Genomic DNA, 18,087 nt, shown 5'->3' on the forward strand with positions numbered 1-18,087 from the left:
CATATTTTTAGTTATGTTGCATACTGATATAAATTTGATTCTCATATAAATGTAAAAATCTTACATATATTTTAAGTCAAAAATTATATTTCATTTAAACTAAATATATTCAAAAATATTTTAAATATAGACATAGGCCATTAAATAATCCCGACATACCCAACAATCACTCTTTAAACAGGAAAAAACTTTATCTGCATCCATCATTCAAGCGCTCATCAATTAATTTTTAACTGATAAATTGTGAACAAAAACGTAAGATCAGTCTTAACAATAGCAGGTCCTCCCACCAATGTGGAAGCTCCAAATTAACTGGGTATTACAATATACCCTTTAAAGGATGTTTCCTCCCTGAAACAACCAAAACAAGCCAAAAGTGTACACCACAAGAAATTTCAATCATTTATTTTCACTTTTCTACAGTGCACTTGATGGAAAACAAAACCTATCTGCATCATCATGAAAGAACCATTTCACAATGAGAAATAAATTAACAATCTGGCCGACCTTAACAACCAGAAGACTAGGTATTGCAGTTGAAAGAGCCTCCAACACAAGAGTACAACTTCTACAAGACAAACAAAATCCTGGCAATCCTACAATTGTGACCTGTTCCGTCGCCCTAAATCCACCATTTCTTCGTCGTTGTCATTTGTAGCTGACACACGACACTATCACGAAGAACAATTCTTCGATCCGACGATCCCTTTCTCTATATCTAACAATTGTAACTCGATCCGAGCCTAACCTAAGATACAACATGCATAACATACAACAGTGTGTTAATATAGTGCGCTTGTATCATTTAACGCCCCCACTGTCATCATGGATCAGCTAATCCAGTGATTTCGTCTTCATCACTCGACGTGCAATGTCCATCACTGATATCCTCGTCACCCTCGCTCTCGTCCTTGCGTTTTGTAATGTTCTCGCTCTTTGCATAGCGCTCACAATACTCTGCACAAACGTTTAGCTAGGATGATAAAATTATATCCGTACTTGTCTCCAATGTTGTAGAAGGTGCTAGGGCGCCTAGGCACTTAATAATAATAAGAAAAGCAGAGGTAACACCAGTCAAGATGGTTAAGCATAACAAACTTGTAACCACAAGGTCAAGAGTTCGATTCTTAGCCCTCTTGGTTTGAACCAGTCAGCTATGCGCAACCTAGGCTGGTTACCTCTTTGTAGTCCTTTGCCGGCTAGGGTTACAAGGCGGAGTTTACCCATTGCACACCCTTGGGTAGTGACTACGGGTTTCCCTTGTCACCCAAAAAATAAGAAATACACAACAGTGTACACATTGCACACCAAAAAAAAAAAAACTCGGCCGCCTAGTCAGCCAACTAATGTCCGCCCGCCTAAGGGTAAAATCCCCTCGGCCTAGGGGCGGCCGCCTAGGTTGATTTTTACAACAGTGCTCGTCTCTCAAAAGGTATGCTAATAGCATAGGAATTTAGGGCAGAGATAGTAGAAATATTCACACCTTTAACCCTTTGATCGTATTGATTTTTGTCCTTCATCATCAAAGAAGCTGCATCACCGTTTAGAGGGTCCGACGGATTTGGATAGAGCAAAAGTTGAGGAAGGAAAACCTCAAAGATATTTATAAGATCTGTAGCAATAGTGATCATGGTTAGACAATAATGCCACGATATACACCAAAAAAAATTTGTGCAACGAACAAATTCTCATCATAGAGAGGAAGTTCTGTCCATTGCGTATAAGAACGCACCCAGAAAATTTGCTATAATGTGGTAAATATAGACATAAAAATACTCTAATAAACAAATTTCTGATTATTACCGAACATGGGGCTCCAAGACTGGTTAATAACATCCAAGCAGACGGAGCCTGACCTGCAATTCATTACAGAATACACAACTTCGATTTCTTTGTTTTGCAGAAGCAAAAATACAAATTTATGTTACAATACTTCTATTTCTTTTCGGTACAGAAAAGGGAAGCAATATTAGTATTACGATTATTTCGAACTTACTTTCTGAATATGGGATTTGTTTTGTGCTGACTGGTGACTCAACAGAGCATTAATAAACCACAAGAAGAAATTAACTCACAACTCATCAACATTTGGGTGGAATATCTTGTTAATAAATCCAATCGAAGGCGACTTGTATGGATAAGCATCTGGAAGTTCAACCCGAACTTTCCATACTCCACCTTCATAAGCACCTGCAAGAAAACTGACCAAATTTTACAAATCGAAAAAGATGGTTTCATCTCGTCACAAGTAAAGATCGAATGGCATACATAGCATAGTGTCCCGAAATTCAAATCAACACATGTAACTTACCAAAAAGCTTACAATGGCTTAAAGGCAATTTCTGCTAGCAAAATCTAAATTTTGTTTCGGGTAAATCATTGGAAAACAAAGGGTTATGTCTGTCTATAGGGTTCTGTCTGTTTATGAATAGGTGCTTAAATTAACAGTTATGTGCCTGTATATATATGTACTATGGAGGGGCAGAAGTGCATGTTCAAACAGCAAACGCCAATCCATCAAGATGCAGTCAAGCATGCAAACACTATGTAAAAGGCGTAAAAAGAATGCACTATGTCATACTTTCTTTCGGCCCATGAAATTCCACGTTGAATTCATTGAGCCCGTCGTTTATTGTCTCGACGGTATAGTCACTCATCATCCTGAATCAACACAACACAACACAAAAAAAAAAAAACAAGGCAGGGAGATCAATGATAGAAATTTTAGTCTCTAAAGGACATAAAGCGGTCAAGAGAAAGTCTTGTAGACAAAAATCGAAAGAAAAGTGAGACGATTATAACATAGAACTACAAATATGCAATTCACAGTGCCACCACTAGGCCAGCAAAATACCCCCCAAAAAAATGGATTTCAAGAGAATATGAAACGATTCACAGTACGGGGGATAACACTCCAGTCTCCAAACAGTTCTTAAGCTAGTCATCTTCATTAAAACACACATTGTAGCCATGAATTCGTAAATCTCATATGGCTTTTATTAAGCTCCAAAGTAGTCGCAGTTCTTTGAATTTCTTGCATGTAAATAAGGCACAGATGAGTGTTTGAATGGGCATAGTTGATGTCAAAGAGACTATGGGTACAACTCGGGAATCTACAGAAGCTTAATATAAAGAAATTAAACAAAGTAAACTCACAATTTCATGACATCCATGTCTCTCCTCTTACTTGGAGACATTATTCTAAGACTGTAAAAAACAAAAACGAAAATTAAAAACTTTCTCATACCATGCCTAGTTCATACACACAAGCATGCACATAAACTTTGGATCATCGAAATTTTATCATAAATGATAATCATATCGGCAGGCAGTTAGCTAAAATAACTAGCACATTCATAATTATCAATGCCCAGGTAAGGATCTATTCCACACAACTTTGCTGTGTTATAACAGTTCCAAAAGTCATAATAATCCTCTTCTTTCCTAGTTATCTTTCTCTACTTTCTAATTATCATATTACCCTAGGTCATAAAAACACAAGCTTTACCAAACCCTAGATCATCATCCCATGATAATGTGTGGTGTGCTATCCATTTCTACAACATAAGGAGGAGTCTAAAGTGGGGTAAATTCAATTAACCTCTGACAAAAATGATCTTAAATTATCAAATTTGAAACAATTTCAGCACCAATTCAACATTTAATCATCTCAAGATCCAAACCCAGACTGAGTTACGTTGTTACAAATCATGATCAAATAATCAAATCATCATAGAAATCACAAAAAAAAATGTCAGAAAATAAGCATGAATCAGAGGATAATATTAAGGAAAATGAACAGGAGAGATGTATGCGGAAGTGATTCTTGTTTCCCCGCCTTCATAGCTACCTGTTTCCGAAATGTATAGAGTATAGACCGCCCGGTAAGAAAAAATCAAAGAGGCCACAAGAAAATCTGAAAAGGAAGAAATGTGAATAATGGGTGCATTTGTATATATACATTCGGAGTTACTGTATTAAACAACGTGTTTAATTGTTTATTGCGAAAAGACAGCAACGTGGGATGTGTGCGAAATTTATGGTATGTTTCATGTCTTTTTTACCAGGAAATTGCTGCTTCCTCCAAATCTTGTTCTCTTCAACTTGGGACCAAGGGTGAAATAAGCTATTGGTAAAAAAAGATAAACACACTCTCAAATTTTACCTGAGAAGTCAATTAGACTCCCAAACTTTTAAAAATTATAATTAAGTACATAAACATGTTAACTTAGTGCATCAAGACCCAAATACATGTTTTCCGACCATGTTCTGGTGACGAAAACCGACAACGGCGACCAACACGTCGTCGGAGAAAGGTTGATTGCCTTCTCCAACGACAAAGAAGGAGAAGGCGACCAAGTTTGGTCGCCATTTTCAAGGGACGGAGAAGGCATCCAGTTTTGGTTGCCTCCTCCGTCACGGGGATGGTGACCAACCAACCGCAATCTCCAATCTACTAGAGAAGGCAATCAGTTTGAGGGGTTGATGCTAGCTTGAGGTATAACCCATGGACTCCCAAAATCTAGTATTTAATCTCTGAAATATGTGATATGTGTATGATATATTGTATTTTCTTGTTTGATGTTTTAGTATATGATGAAATGTGTAGTGTTTGGTGTTTATTTTGATGAGAGATTGATGCTTTTGTGATATAATGTTGTTGTCGGGATGATGGAGTTGTTCAAATGTTTGAAAATGGAGGTTTTGCAGGTGGAGAAGGGGGGAGACGAGGCGAGATGAGGCTATTGTCTCCTCTCTGCCAGTCTCGCTGGGCTACCCGTAGGCCACAGGGCCCTGCGGTAGTGGCAGGCCACGAATAGCAGGGCTTTAATCCTTGCCACTCAACGGCTACTGCCCCGCGAGGTCTTTGTGGCGTGCTTGGACGCCCTGCTGCCAATCTCGTGGGGTATGTTGGGCTCAACTCGTTTTGGGGCGTACCCCTTGCCTATTGAGTCCGGACACTACGCGTTTGTAATCCCAAATGACCGTGATGGTACAAGTGTTTGATCTGATTGGTTGCCTGAAATGAAATGTGTTAAGTGTATGAAGTTATTTCTCTAAAATAAGCATGACATTCCTATTTGAAATGGAGATATGAAAAGAATTATGTGATTAAGCATGATACTCCTATTTGAAAATGGGACTATGAGAAGAAAAGCGAATGATGAGTATTATTCTATCTTTGACATCAAAATATTATGTTGAAAGCATGATGAATAGGAATGTTTATAGAACTAATTAATGTTGTGCATTTATCTACAAACCTCATGCATACATTTACACTTACCAAACCTATATTTATATAAATGATTAATCATCTATTTTAAAAGCTCATACAAATAAATAAATGTATTCTTTCACATTCTTGCATATTAACTCTTTTTAATCTATATATATACCTTATTTTTTATATACATGCATATATAAAGTTATATATGATACTTATTCATTATTTTCGAAACTATTATGAAGAAAAGTTTATAAAGAATATACCACCACTATTTTATAAAGGGATTTAAGAAAATTATATATTTTTGGAGGACCCGACTGGATGACTGATCCTTTCGGGAGAGATGAGAAAATGATATGATGATATGAAATTCGGTAGAAAAATCTCGGATTATGTGACAAGTGGCTTGGTAGAAAAATCATGGGCTTGGAATCCTAGTTAGGAGGTGTGCACACTTAAGGTAGCGGTCCTGATTCCACATGTAATTAATGAGATATGATGATTATGATGATGAGAATGATGAAGATTATGATTAAAGGATTCCTCCCGTATTATTATGAAAATGATTATTTTCTTATGATGATAATATTGATCCCAAAGAAAGTTTTGAGAATGTTTATCTATACTTTGGCCACGAGCCGTATTTTACTCTTGATATTCATTATGTTAAAAAAATGTTATTATGATATAAGAATACCGTTACTTACCTTGGTGGTATTGATGATTTTATTACGATTTACTAGTCTTTTCATGTCATTAAACTCCTTCTTACTCAAAGTATTAAACCCCCTTTTAATTTCCACTTACATTCATAAGCACGTGAGCAAGAAATATTTATCTTATAAACAAGCATACATATATATGCATCTCTGCATTAAGTATGTTATCTACTATTGTATATACGTAATTCTATATGCTACTTCTTGATGATGCATAATGTGCTTATGTGTATCAAATCTACATATTTTCCAATCTATATATGTATAAACTATTTTACAGGGTGGAGTGGTTTATACTTAGCATTTATGCTAACGAGATTGTTTTCTGCTTGTTTTATTAACCTCTTTCACGTTTGGATTAATGCATGACGAGAGTACGATTAGAGGTTTCCGACTTGATAGTATTTCTTGTTTTAGTTTGATCTTAGTTAGTAGCTTTTGAGACTGTTATTGTTTAATAGTGATGTGACTTATGATTATAGACTCAATAGATTCTAATGAAGTTAACTTGAGATTGTTTAGTATTGATGAATGGTTTGATGTTTAGATATCTGGCTTGTATAATCCTGTATTTATGTTTGTAAGCCTGCGAATGTTATTTGGAAGTTTTAGCTTTAACAATTATCTGGGAATGGATAGTTGTGGCGGTAGGAAGCCCCGGTGTTGGCTTTAAATTCTGCTACGAATGTTATATTTATACTAGGCTCAGATGTTAAAAGATTCCCCGTAAATGATCATTCCTACCTATCCAATGTAAATATAATAGAGCTTTCCACTTGTATATTGAGGATCTAAAAGCTAATTTATTCGTACTTTTTACCAATCAAAGTTGAGAGCCTTCCTAGCTCCTAATTAATGTTTCAAATGGGTGGGTTAGATTGAAAGCAAATCCAAGTCTAGCCCGTTTGGCTAGCTCTGGCCGACTAGCTCGATGTTAGTAGACGCGGACGCGAATAACTTCAAGGAATTCATTGTCTATAATACATAGAATCCTTGTCTAGAATACATAGAATGACTTGAGTGAATACACAGAATATTGACACAACTACACAGAATCATCCTCCTAACATTCGAATACACAAAACACGTTACAACCTATGTTTAAGTACCCCTAACATGAATACACAAAATTGTAGTATACAATACACAGAATGCTTTCAAAGAATACACAGAATATGAAAACACCAAATACACAAACACATCACCCCTGTATTTAACTACCACTAATATGAATATACAGAATCCTTGTCGATCTAGAATACACAGAATGACTTGAGAGAATACACAAAATATTGATACAACTACACAGAAATCATCCTCCTAACATTCGAATACACAAAACACGTCACAACTAACCCTAACATGAATACACAGAATCGTAGTTTACAATACACAGAATTTCTTCAAAGAATACACAAAATATTAACACAAATACACAGACCGGCCGAAACGCGAAACGTGATTTCCAAAAAAAAAAAATCATTAATTAAAATAACCAAAACGACGTCGTTTTGGTACGGGGTGCACAATGCATTGTGCACCCTAGTCCACGATATAAATTGCCGTTGCTACAAGGCTGACTAGGGATGGTTCAATCTATACTACAAATTGGATTAGGCTATCATTTTTTGTCTATTGGTTGAACTAACCCGACCTAGCTCCATGATCAATATACTTTTGAAAAATAAAATAAAAATAGGAGCAATGGTCATGCCCCCATCATCTAACTATGAATTATGCCTCTCTCACTCTCTACCTCCCGGTCACAATACTAAACTGCAATTATTGTATTAAAATTACCAATTATTCATTAATATAAACCAATTCACTTTCTATCAAAAATAAACTTTTTCCTAAATATATGACTGTGTCTGCGTAGCGTATACAAACCCATATTTTCAAAACAAATTACACTATTAGTGGTGCTTTTAACCGTTTTGTTATAATTTTAATAATTAATTAGAGTTACTAGTAAATTTTACTTCATACTTTTCAGCATTTACCAAATCACTTCGATACAACGTAGTGGTTATAAGTGCAAAAAAGTATAGATTATTTGCATCCATTAAATTTTTAGAAGATAATAATCTACATTTTTTGTCAATTAAGTACAAAGTTGGAATGCTATTTACATGCAAAATGAAAATAGGGGTTAAGGTTTCATTAGCAATCTTGATTAACTAAGATTTATGAATAAGTAATTAAAAATGAAGTCCATTAATGGAACTTTTGGAAGGACTCTACTTCACTAATAACTCAAAGACTAAAACAAAGTCATAACACCAAAACTAAATTTACAATTACTCTAATAACTTAATGACCAAAATACAATTTTTTTTTCATTTATTTTTTGGATCAGATGGACTGATAGTGGGGAAACAAGCACCTAAAACCTCTCAAACAATATTTTCTCATTTATTGTTCTATAATAAAGTATAAACAACTAATTTTAACAATAGTAAAAGGAAACTGCCATGGCCATATTCTTACAGTAATTGTCAATTGAAAAAATTGTACTTTTGCCAAAGACCTTGTGGTCTAGTGGCAACCCGGTACCCCGTTTACACTCCCACATGGATAATGGGAATGGGTTTGAACCTCAGTGGAGGCAACTGTTGACTCTTTGTGCTCTCTCAGTAGGTTGAGAAAGTAGCTATGAACTACTACATTGTAACAGAGTTATAGTAGTATTCAAAAAAAAAAAGAAAAAATTGTACTTTTCATTCCTTCTATTATACATGAATCACATTTGGTCCATATTAAAATTTTTTAATTATGTGCATGACTATGTAATTTATATCACATTTGATCATATCATTCAATTTTTCAACCAATTATTACCAGAAGCGCTGCATTTGCTTCGCCCAACTATTACTGGAAGCACTTCTTCTAGAAGGAGCACTACATTTGCTTCTTCCAGAATTAGCACCTACAGAAGGAGCATCCATGCATTTACTTATTCCAGAAGGAATAATTAGCCAAAAAATTGAACAAATGTAAATTACATAATCATGCACATAATTATAAAATTAAAACTAAATGTAATTCATGTATACTAATCAGGAGATTAAAAGTGAAATTTATTCTTTATCAATTATCAATTCATTATCAACTCGTGCTAGCTAAGTACGGAGTATCATTCTAGAACGTAACATAAATTCCTCGGCCGCCGGTAATGTACGGGTAATAGATTCAACTGTTTTTTCATCTCCATAATGAAACAGAGTGCTTTCCAGCATACAAAACTTTGAAGAGCCTTCCTGTATCTCAGAAAGTATCTGCAATCAGCTGTTATTGCTTACTTTATCCATTAGGAAAAATGTCAGACAAATAAACCATTAGAACCAAAATCCAGTCACCCTGCGCTTATTATAAATAAATAGATAGAAATAGTAATAGAGAGAAGAAGACAGCAAAAGCCAAGAAAGGAGCAAAGATAATTAACGACAAAGTGCATACAAGATGGCTTTCAGACCCGGTTTCCAACCCAATTACCAGATTTCTGTCAAAGGTCATTTTTTTTTGTTTTATGCTGCTGCTGTATTCAACTAAAGGGGGGCACTAAGCCACTAATTCTCCTGTTTTTTCTGGGTCACAGATTTTCAAAGTTTTCCAACAGTTAAATATCTACAGAGGGAAAACAAATCTGCACCCACCAAGAAGCTGACGACCTAAGTTGTATGCTCTCTCTCGCAACTCCCAACAACTTCATCGAGATCCAGAAGAGGCGGGAATCCAAGAGGCTGCTGCTGCATGCATCAACTTTGCTTGTCACCACCCACCCACCACAAGAAGATCTTGCTTTCGAAGGTGGCCACCATCCAATCCCCTTTGACTACAAGAAAAAACACACACAAACTGGTAAGCAGGTAAGAAGGAAGAGAAGAGGGGTGGGGTGGGTGGGGGGCAGGGAATTATACGCGTATGACTTCCATCTTTGAGAACCCCAGCAATCATTTAAATCACATAAAATATGTTTTCCTGGAGTCTTACATCCATTCACAACACAATAACAAGGACAAAGGTGAAATATGAGCAGTTGATACTCGAGATAGAGACTTGGAAGAAGGGGGAGAAAGAGAGAATTTCTTTCTTCACTGTTGTCTAAGATTCAGTTAGTGAGGTGTGAATGCTCCCACCAGAAACGATAATTACTTACATTAGCTACAATAAGCAGTGTTTCAAAAGACTGGCTATCTAAAAGAGGAGCGACAAATGATCAGTTATTTAAAAAATTGTAGTAATAATAATAAACCAGAGACTAGAAGGAAATAGAACTTACTGCAACTCTAGAGCTCAGCAGATTGCAGAATTTATGTGCACCATCATTGCCATGACGATTGCTTGTACCTGAAGCTATCATTATCCCACCCTCCATCAGGCTCCTTCCTCTTCAGGATGTTTCCACCCATTGTGTATATTCCATGTTCTTCTGCTAGTGCTTGTGGATCAGTGATAGATAGTTGCCTCGGAGCCAATGGAACTGATTCATCCCTTCCATTAATATCGATAGATCCAGGACCTGCATTCAGGTCCAGACCCTGTCTGGGCCATTTTCTATTGATGTCTGTACTGGCATTACTAGTACTGTCTGGAAGGCCAACCATGTAAGGCCTAGGAAATTGAGGAGCGGCAGCACTGACGGGGCCCAACAACTGTGAATTGACAGAAGCAGTAAACATTCTTCCACCAGATGAGGAATTGATATAAGAGGCAGATCCAACAGGGAAACTTGCTGATGGGAGAGGAAAGGTGGTGGGCCCAAAAGGAAACATTGGAAATTGGTAAGAACCAGATGGGAAAGGGACTGCAGGGGAAGACGACAAAACTGAGCCTCGATAGACATCAGGAGCAAAGGTGCTACCACCAGGGGCAGGACAAATGCGTGGTCCACCAGGGGGCATTACTGGAAATGGCTGGTCTCCGCGGTCAGGCAATATTGACGGAGCTGTGACTGCTGAATAACCACACGCAGGAGTAAACCAAGAAGTAAAATTCCCAATTTCTGGATTGTTCACTCTAAGGCTGGAAGTAGCTGGCTGAAGGTGCATGCTTCCACGACAATTCTGTTGGAATAAAGACTGTTCTGCACTAGCATCATCAACACCAGGTCCATTATTCAAATCAAAGTCCCTTCTAACCTCACCAGCTAGCCTACTCGATGGTAATGGTTTGGATAGTGCAACGGGTCCCCCGAACATATGACTACTGCTAACTGAGCACTGCCCCACATCGTTAGGCTCATCAGCTCTATTCAAATCAAGATCAAGTCCTCCCGAACTACGAACAGATGGAGAACTTGGTTCTTCCTTCTTATGTACATCACGACTACTTGGATGGTTAGACATATAACCAATGTCTAGAGCAGAACATCCTAAGTCCTCTAAAGAGCTTTCATCTGGTACATTCAGATCAATATCTAAGCAAGGACGATTTTGTTTACCAGATGAAGTTTCAGAATGAGATATACTCACTGAACTAAAAGGTGTATCAAGAAGTTTTCTGGGCTCAGCTGGACGAAATGCACTTGTGGCAGCAGAACCTTTCCATCCAAATTCAGCCTTTTCACCTTTGAATCTCAGTAACTCATCTGGTGGAACAAAAGGGCCTTTGGCAGCAGCAGCCACAGTAATGGAAGCTGGGAGACCAGTGGGCACAGAACTAACAGAAAATGGTAATGGATTGATTACATGAACACCTGATGAATACCCAGTGACTGATGAGCTTATTGCCTCACCACATTTCACATCATCTGAAACAAAGCCTTCATTTAGATCAAATTTCATTTTTGAAGCTGTTTCTGGAGCAACAGAGGTCACCCCATTGGAAACTGGATTGTTTGTTTTCTCTGATTCAACACGAGAGAACTTGGATTCTCTTGATCCAATGTGTTTCTCCACTACAAGGCCAGAAAATTCAGGCCCTTCATTCTGAGATGGTGATCCACCAGAATCAAGCCGCCTGTCCTTAGATTCAGCATGGCCCTCGTTACATTCAGTCTTCAAATTATTAACAGTAGAATCCATACTGACGATGTTTTTATCCACCGGTGCTGGAGCTCCATCAGGTATTTTATCATATGTTTTCCTTTCAGACTGATTAAGATATGGGTGGACTTTTTCATCATCCCCTCCTTTATCTGTATTCCTATCTCTACTAGAGATTGTTGACTGCTCTTCCTTTATAGGTCTCTCATTCACTTCAGAATCTGCTGTTGCTGCAGGTGATTTCACCTCTTCATTCAACCCTCTATTCACATCTTTTTTGTTGCTACCTTCAAACGGAAAATCTGAAGATGAAACCTCACCCACTCTCTTTTGCTCACCCAAGCTTACAAGTGCATTACTTGCTTTCTCCTCTGTCAATGAAGTATCAATGTCACTCATTTTAGAATCAGGAAGGCCATCAAGCCTTGCATCACCCACAACTGCCTTGCCCACATCAAATTTTTTGTCCGATTCACCATCATATGCCTTGCCCGCTCCAATGGTTGGTGATAACACTGATTGGTTCCTCTCACCTGACATCTCATTCATCTCCACATTAGGTTCTGCAACAACTTTAGTATCAATAAAAGAAGAGCTAAAGTTTTTATCACTCTTCTCCCCAGCCTTCATAAGTTCAGGAGACACACTGAGCTTTCTCTCTCCAAATGACTCAGGTGCAGAAAATGTGGTCAAATGCAATTTATCCTGTGACAATGAACTACCAGCAGCAACAAGCTGCTTTTTATTATCACAATCCATACTATCATTCCTCTGACTACTGTCACTTGCAAAGCTATCAAGGGGTAGAGGTTTGGATCTGGAATCCTCAGCCACAGAAGTTTCCTCAACTACAGGAGAATTTCTTTGTGAGGAAACAGAAGGTGAATGCATATCAGATTTTGACATTTCTTCAGTGGCCACACTGGCTAGCAGATTCATGCCAACAGCATCGCCATGTGACATGGATGCATTTGCTTCAGAATATTTAATGCAGCTCTCAATCAAAGCATTCATGGAGTTGAAAGAAGCATTGTGCAGTTTCCCAGACTTCAGTTCAGTTCCAGAAGATGAGGAAGCAATCTTTGATACTTCACCTGATTTCCTCTCATCCTTTCGATCATCATCAGGAAGAGCAGCAGGTGACCCATCACCCTCATCAGATCCAGTTAGTATATCTTTGAAATCATTACTTTGCCAGGACTCTGCATTCACATCAGATGTTACATTAGAACGATATGCATCACTCTTCTCCTTCACATTTTGATCAAAGTGCTCATGTTTCTCTGAAACCACTGGAGAAGAAGCTCGACTATTCATAATATTAGGTTCTTCATAAGACCCTCCACTTGCACTCTGTGCAGGACTGCGTCCCCTATTTGGTATCTTAACAATCAACTTGTGACTGATCCCTTCAGCAACTGACCCATCAACAGCTTTATCACCCACCGGTGCAGTCTGGGATAATTTTTCAGGGTTAGAATTTCTATGCAGAGAAGTGCTTCGGCCAGTACCGTTTTCTTTCTGACTTCCAGATACAGATGTCCCAGGAAATCCATTAATTGACTTGCGATGACGAGAACTGCTATTTGAGAGCTTATTGCTACTCATTGATCCTGCAGTAGAACTCCTTGCATCCTCTTTTCCAGAGAAAGATGGACTATGATTATGAGACTGACTAGAACTGCTACTCTTATCCTCCCTCATTAGAGGAACATCTGAAGCACCGCAAAGTGAAACTCTAGCCTGACTATCTTTCCCAGGTACAGGTGATGATGCAGATCGCACTGGCCCAGGTGAAGAAGATGCAGATTTTGCAGTAGTTTCCACTTGTGAAGTCTTAATTGAAGCAGTTTTAGAGGAGATCTGTGTCACTGAGCTCTTTGGAGTAACATCATTGGAACCACCAGGATTCTTGTTACCACTGTGAGAAGGTTCAGGAATGCGTGATTTAGAAGGCCATGCAACACCTTGAGTTGATTTAGCATCAATCATATTCATTTCAACTTCAACACGTTTCTTCCATGTGTCAACTAAGCCCCGAGCTTTCTTCTGGATGTCCATATTCTTATGTGACCGTAAATGATTAACAGATTTGCCAATGTTGCACATTTTTAGTGCTTCAAGATTCACAGGGAGCTTATCAAGTGCACGAAGCAAAACCAGAAGAAATTCCTCCACTTGTTTGTCACCATCCTTTGGATTACCATCACTAATTCTCCCTTTATGAACATCTTGAAGCCACTCATCCAATACCAGTAATCCCCTGAGTTGCACAAACCTGTTAAGGCAGTCAAACTTTTCTGTTGAAGCAACCACTGCAGCAAGCAGTGACCGACAAACCAAATCCATTTTCCTCTCCCCTCTATCTGGTTGCATAAGTTGAACTAGTTTGTCAACTCCTTCAGAGTCTACAAGCCCTCCTCTTTCTGTTATTTTTGCAATTTCAGATTTTATAGCACTTTCTGTCTTGTAGAGACCAGAATCACTGTCATCTGCTTTCAAAGAACGCTCTCGCTTCACAGAATCTGAAGCCTGATCTCCCCGTTCCCTTTTCTTTCCCTTAACTTGTGAAGGAAATGATGTTACATTATTTTGCACATTTTCTGAACCAGATTTTGATTGTGATGTGGACATTGGACCATTTATTGGTTTTGGAGAACGACCGCCAGGTTGCAATGATGCATGCATTTCTACTCGAGTCTTGTGTAAGAGTTGATCTACTTCTTCTTGTAGCTCCTGCAAAGAATTGAATAACTAAATTATAAAATGGAAAAAGTGAAGCAAAATAAGGAAAATAGTTTTAGCAAAGTAGTCAGCATTTGCAAACATCCCTCCCTCTCCCCTTCTCCCCTTCTCCTTCCTAATTTAACAATAAGGTGGACTTGAAGTCCCTTGTCCACTTTCATCCATCCCTCTGGAACCCCTCAGCCTATCCCACCCCCCACCCTCACTCCAAACCTCCATATCTTTCCCAAACATATTCAAACTAGTGAGTAACTTAAGCAGTGGAAAGATGAGCTGTCAAGCAATAGGGACTAACATCAATATAATCTTGATCAGTTAGCAAACACAAACACTTGTTTGCAATGTCATAAACTCGGCGGCAAACAAATGAAGATACCCCTGTTGGAAGTTCAACCCCTTTAGGAAGGAAGGCAACTTTACACGGATGGAGTAACGATGCAGCAGGAATCTCATCCCTATGAAAAGAATAGAAAATTTCGTTTGGCGCGGCGTCCACCAGGATGCCTTTGCCTAGCTTCAGCTCAGCTGGTCGGTAAAGCCAATTAACACCTAACTGCAAGTTATTATCTTTACTTGAGATTAAGCAACGTATTATTCCAATGAAAGGAGGGGAATCATGTGGTGGTTTGAAAAGAGCACAATCACCAACGCAGATCTTGCGACCATCCTGCAGGATGAAAAGGAGGTAATATTGGTTATCCACATTAGAAGTGATCCAAATATAGAAGTGTAGCTTTGAATCAACATTATAAATGCATACAATCAACAAGTGTACAACTGTACATATAAGTGATACAAACTTAATCCGTTAAAGATTCCAATGAACAGAAGCAATTGTCCATGTGGCACCTGCATGGTTATACATCTCTATGAAATCACAAAAAAAGAATGTGCTCTTATAGGTGAAGGTCTTCAACAACTGACTTTCATATAGTTTATCAGTTCTCATATGCCTCCTCCCAAAGAAAACCCATCAAGGCTATTATTAAAGCTAACTAAAGCCAAGCTCATAATAGTAACATAATAAATGTTAAATAGAATTTGTCTAGCTCAATAATTTCACTAAATCTGTAATAAAAGCCAGAATGTACTCCCCTCACAAATCAGGAAAGGGAAATCTAAAAGGATCATACAATAAAGCAGCAAGTGAGATCAACAGATAATTTTTAAGAAATAAATTTTAAAAGATCCTCTCATACATCCCTGTCCATCCAAGAAAAGGGGGAAGAAAAGACACATTAAAAATGAATAAATGATCACTGCCAGAAAACAAAATGCGTCGATATTTGATAAATTTGATAAAAAACTTATATTTTCACGAGGGAAAGGAGAAGAGAAATAGGATACATGACCTTGTCATGTAATGGGGAATTAGGCTAAACTGCTGACGTTTGACAACAAAAAATCTCAGTTCTGCTAAAAATACTGATCACAACAATCAAGCTAAGAAATAAGCAGAGGCACAAAGAGACAATTTCAAACTCATATCTTGACATCAAGGACACCAAGATGTACAAGTACATAAGAATTGATGGTTCCATGCAGATCAAAATAAGTTGTACCACATTCAAAAATTAAACCACTGAGATAATCAGAGAGGAAACTCTACCCTTCATGCACAGAATGGTATACAAAAAAATCTTGAAATTAATCCATCAACCCCAATTGGATAAAAAAAAATCCTGACCAAAACGGCATCAGAAGTCCAGGCCCACTAAAGAACCCAAGGTGCCTCAAGATCACTAATAAGAGAATCTGCAAAGCGTTTCTACATGACAATATACAAATAAACAATCCAATTTTTCAGCTTTCAGTGATAAGGTGTGCCTATACTAATATTTTGGGGGAAAAAAACAAAAGGAACAAGTACTCTAGCTGGCATGTGAAATGAATCAAAAATTTCTAACGGCACAAGAAGAGGACAGTGTGTAGAAATTCAGGAAAAACAAAAACCCACCAAGGCAATACCTTGCAGAACGAATCAGCAGTAATAGCAGAAGTACGAGACGAATCAACGGCGGCTACAGTCCTCGCGGTCGTCGCCGGCATGTGTTGACCGAAACTCCTCCGTCGACAAGGCTCACCTCCCCGCTGTTGCCTCCCATGCATAATAACAATTCCCTTGCATCTTCTCCTAGTCTTGCTTCAACAACTCGTCTTACCCACTCACCCTGAAACATCAATTACCCAATTCTAATTCCTAATTCCCAATCAACCCCTCACCAAAACCCTAGAAAAATCGAAAATTTTCTCCTCACCCGGAGCCCCAAAAAAAACCCTAGAAATCCCAATTCTCACCTCGAAAAAAAGCTTCGATCGCCCCGAGCTCCACAGAAACCCTAGCTCCCCCACCTCAATTCCAACTCCACCGCTAATTCGCCGATCTGCACAAGTAAACTCCGAATTAAGAAATTCCAGATCCAATCAATTCATTTAATACAAGCATACAACTACACACACAGACGTTTCAAATTACACGCAATCACACATACCTTTGAAATCGTTCGACCTAGGACGACAGAAAATTTTTTTCAGAAAACGCAGGATCGAGAGACAGAGAGAGAGAAAATAAGAGAGAGAGAGAGAGAGAGAGAAGAGAGATTTTACAAAATAAATAAATACCGTATAATTATATATATTATTTAGCATATATATATGTGTATATATGTATGTAGATGTCGTGAGGGCTCGTATACGGCAAAAGAGGAAAGGTGTTCTTGGTACTTGGGTTGGGTATATATATATAGAGAGATAGAGGGAGATAGAGAGAGAGAGAAAAATGAGAAAGCGAAACCGGGCAGCTTCGGGCAGATCGGGCAGGGCTTTGATAACATCACCAGCGGAGGGCGTTGCGATGACTCGGATGTGGTGAGATGTCGAATGCGACTGGACTGGGAATTTATGTTATTTGCAAGTTGGGGCCTCGAGAATGTGGTAATAGCAAAACAGCCCCGACAGTTTCGTGATTGGGCCGTGTTGAGTTGACTTGGTTAGGAAAGTAGCGTGCGGATTTGACTTTGATGCTTTACTAAGAATAGACTTCCCCCTTTTCTTTGGTTTCCATTCTATATTTCAGTTTCTATGGGTGGAAGGTGGAATTTGACATATGGACATATGGTTAATTGCATATACACCTCATGAGTCATGACATTCATTAGTCTTGTTAAAATTTTAGAAAAATCTAAACAATGATGTTTCAAGTAGGAGAAAAATGAATGAGAAAAAAAACAAGTTCATTTATATTTATACGTCCAACAGGCACATATAATATACGCGTCTATTTTTGTTTATGCGTACAACAGGCACGTGCAATATACGCGTTTAGCGACTACGTGCAACATACGTGTCAAACGCACATCAACAAAGGAGCTTCCTCTTTTTTATCCTTGCAACACCCCCCCCCCCC

General features: G+C 38.2%; 2 protein-coding genes across 5 annotated transcripts; both read right to left on the bottom strand.

The window, feature by feature from the left end:
• Window positions 1–379: 379 nt before the first annotated feature.
• LOC115997251 (ubiquitin-conjugating enzyme E2-23 kDa-like) lies at window positions 380–4,053 on the bottom strand. Of its 2 annotated transcripts, XM_031236767.1 has the most exons (7): window positions 3,851–4,053; window positions 3,157–3,207; window positions 2,582–2,661; window positions 2,076–2,190; window positions 1,804–1,856; window positions 1,484–1,612; window positions 380–957 (listed from the first exon to the last, which is right to left on the bottom strand). In XM_031236767.1, the coding sequence occupies exons 1-7, from the start codon at window positions 3,961–3,963 to the stop codon at window positions 824–826; spliced, it is 675 nt and encodes a 224-aa protein (XP_031092627.1). In that variant the 5' UTR covers window positions 3,964–4,053; the 3' UTR covers window positions 380–823. The 2 variants fall into 2 exon arrangements, with proteins under 2 accessions (XP_031092627.1, XP_031092628.1); XM_031236768.1 differs by lacking the exon at window positions 3,157–3,207.
• A 5,246-nt stretch (window positions 4,054–9,299) lies between these two features.
• Window positions 9,300–17,379, bottom strand: LOC115996787. Of its 3 annotated transcripts, XM_031236196.1 has the most exons (6): window positions 17,174–17,230; window positions 16,980–17,065; window positions 16,650–16,852; window positions 14,977–15,348; window positions 10,232–14,672; window positions 9,300–9,784 (listed from the first exon to the last, which is right to left on the bottom strand). In XM_031236196.1, the coding sequence occupies exons 3-5, from the start codon at window positions 16,788–16,790 to the stop codon at window positions 10,275–10,277; spliced, it is 4,911 nt and encodes a 1,636-aa protein (XP_031092056.1). In that variant the 5' UTR covers window positions 16,791–16,852; window positions 16,980–17,065; window positions 17,174–17,230; the 3' UTR covers window positions 9,300–9,784; window positions 10,232–10,274. The 3 variants fall into 3 exon arrangements, with proteins under 3 accessions (XP_031092056.1, XP_031092058.1, XP_031092057.1); XM_031236198.1 differs by lacking the exons at window positions 14,977–15,348; window positions 16,650–16,852 and having other exon boundaries at window positions 17,174–17,379; XM_031236197.1 differs by lacking the exons at window positions 16,980–17,065; window positions 17,174–17,230 and having other exon boundaries at window positions 16,650–16,973.
• Between the last annotated feature and the right edge of the window lie 708 nt (window positions 17,380–18,087).

This window comes from Ipomoea triloba, chromosome 11 (assembly GCF_003576645.1).
Source record: "Ipomoea triloba cultivar NCNSP0323 chromosome 11, ASM357664v1".
In the NCBI taxonomy this organism is placed as follows: Eukaryota; Viridiplantae; Streptophyta; class Magnoliopsida; order Solanales; family Convolvulaceae; genus Ipomoea; species Ipomoea triloba.

Excerpts from the sequence above, each read along its gene's own strand:
- LOC115997251 (XM_031236767.1), bottom strand. The coding sequence starts at position 3,963 with ATGTATATATACAAATGCACCCATTATTCACATTTCTTCCTTTTCAGA. Across the intron at positions 2,662-3,156 it reads GACATGGATGTCATGAAATT|GATGATGAGTGACTATACCG; the intron begins GTGAGTTTACTT and ends GTGTTGATTCAG. Across the intron at positions 1,613-1,803 it reads GTCTTGGAGCCCCATGTTCG|ATCTTATAAATATCTTTGAG; the intron begins GTAATAATCAGA and ends CTATTGCTACAG.
- LOC115996787 (XM_031236196.1), bottom strand. The coding sequence starts at position 16,790 with ATGCATGGGAGGCAACAGCGGGGAGGTGAGCCTTGTCGACGGAGGAGT. Across the intron at positions 15,349-16,649 it reads CTGCTGATTCGTTCTGCAAG|GATGGTCGCAAGATCTGCGT; the intron begins GTATTGCCTTGG and ends TTCATCCTGCAG. Across the intron at positions 14,673-14,976 it reads CTGATCAAGATTATATTGAT|GAGCTACAAGAAGAAGTAGA; the intron begins GTTAGTCCCTAT and ends AATTCTTTGCAG.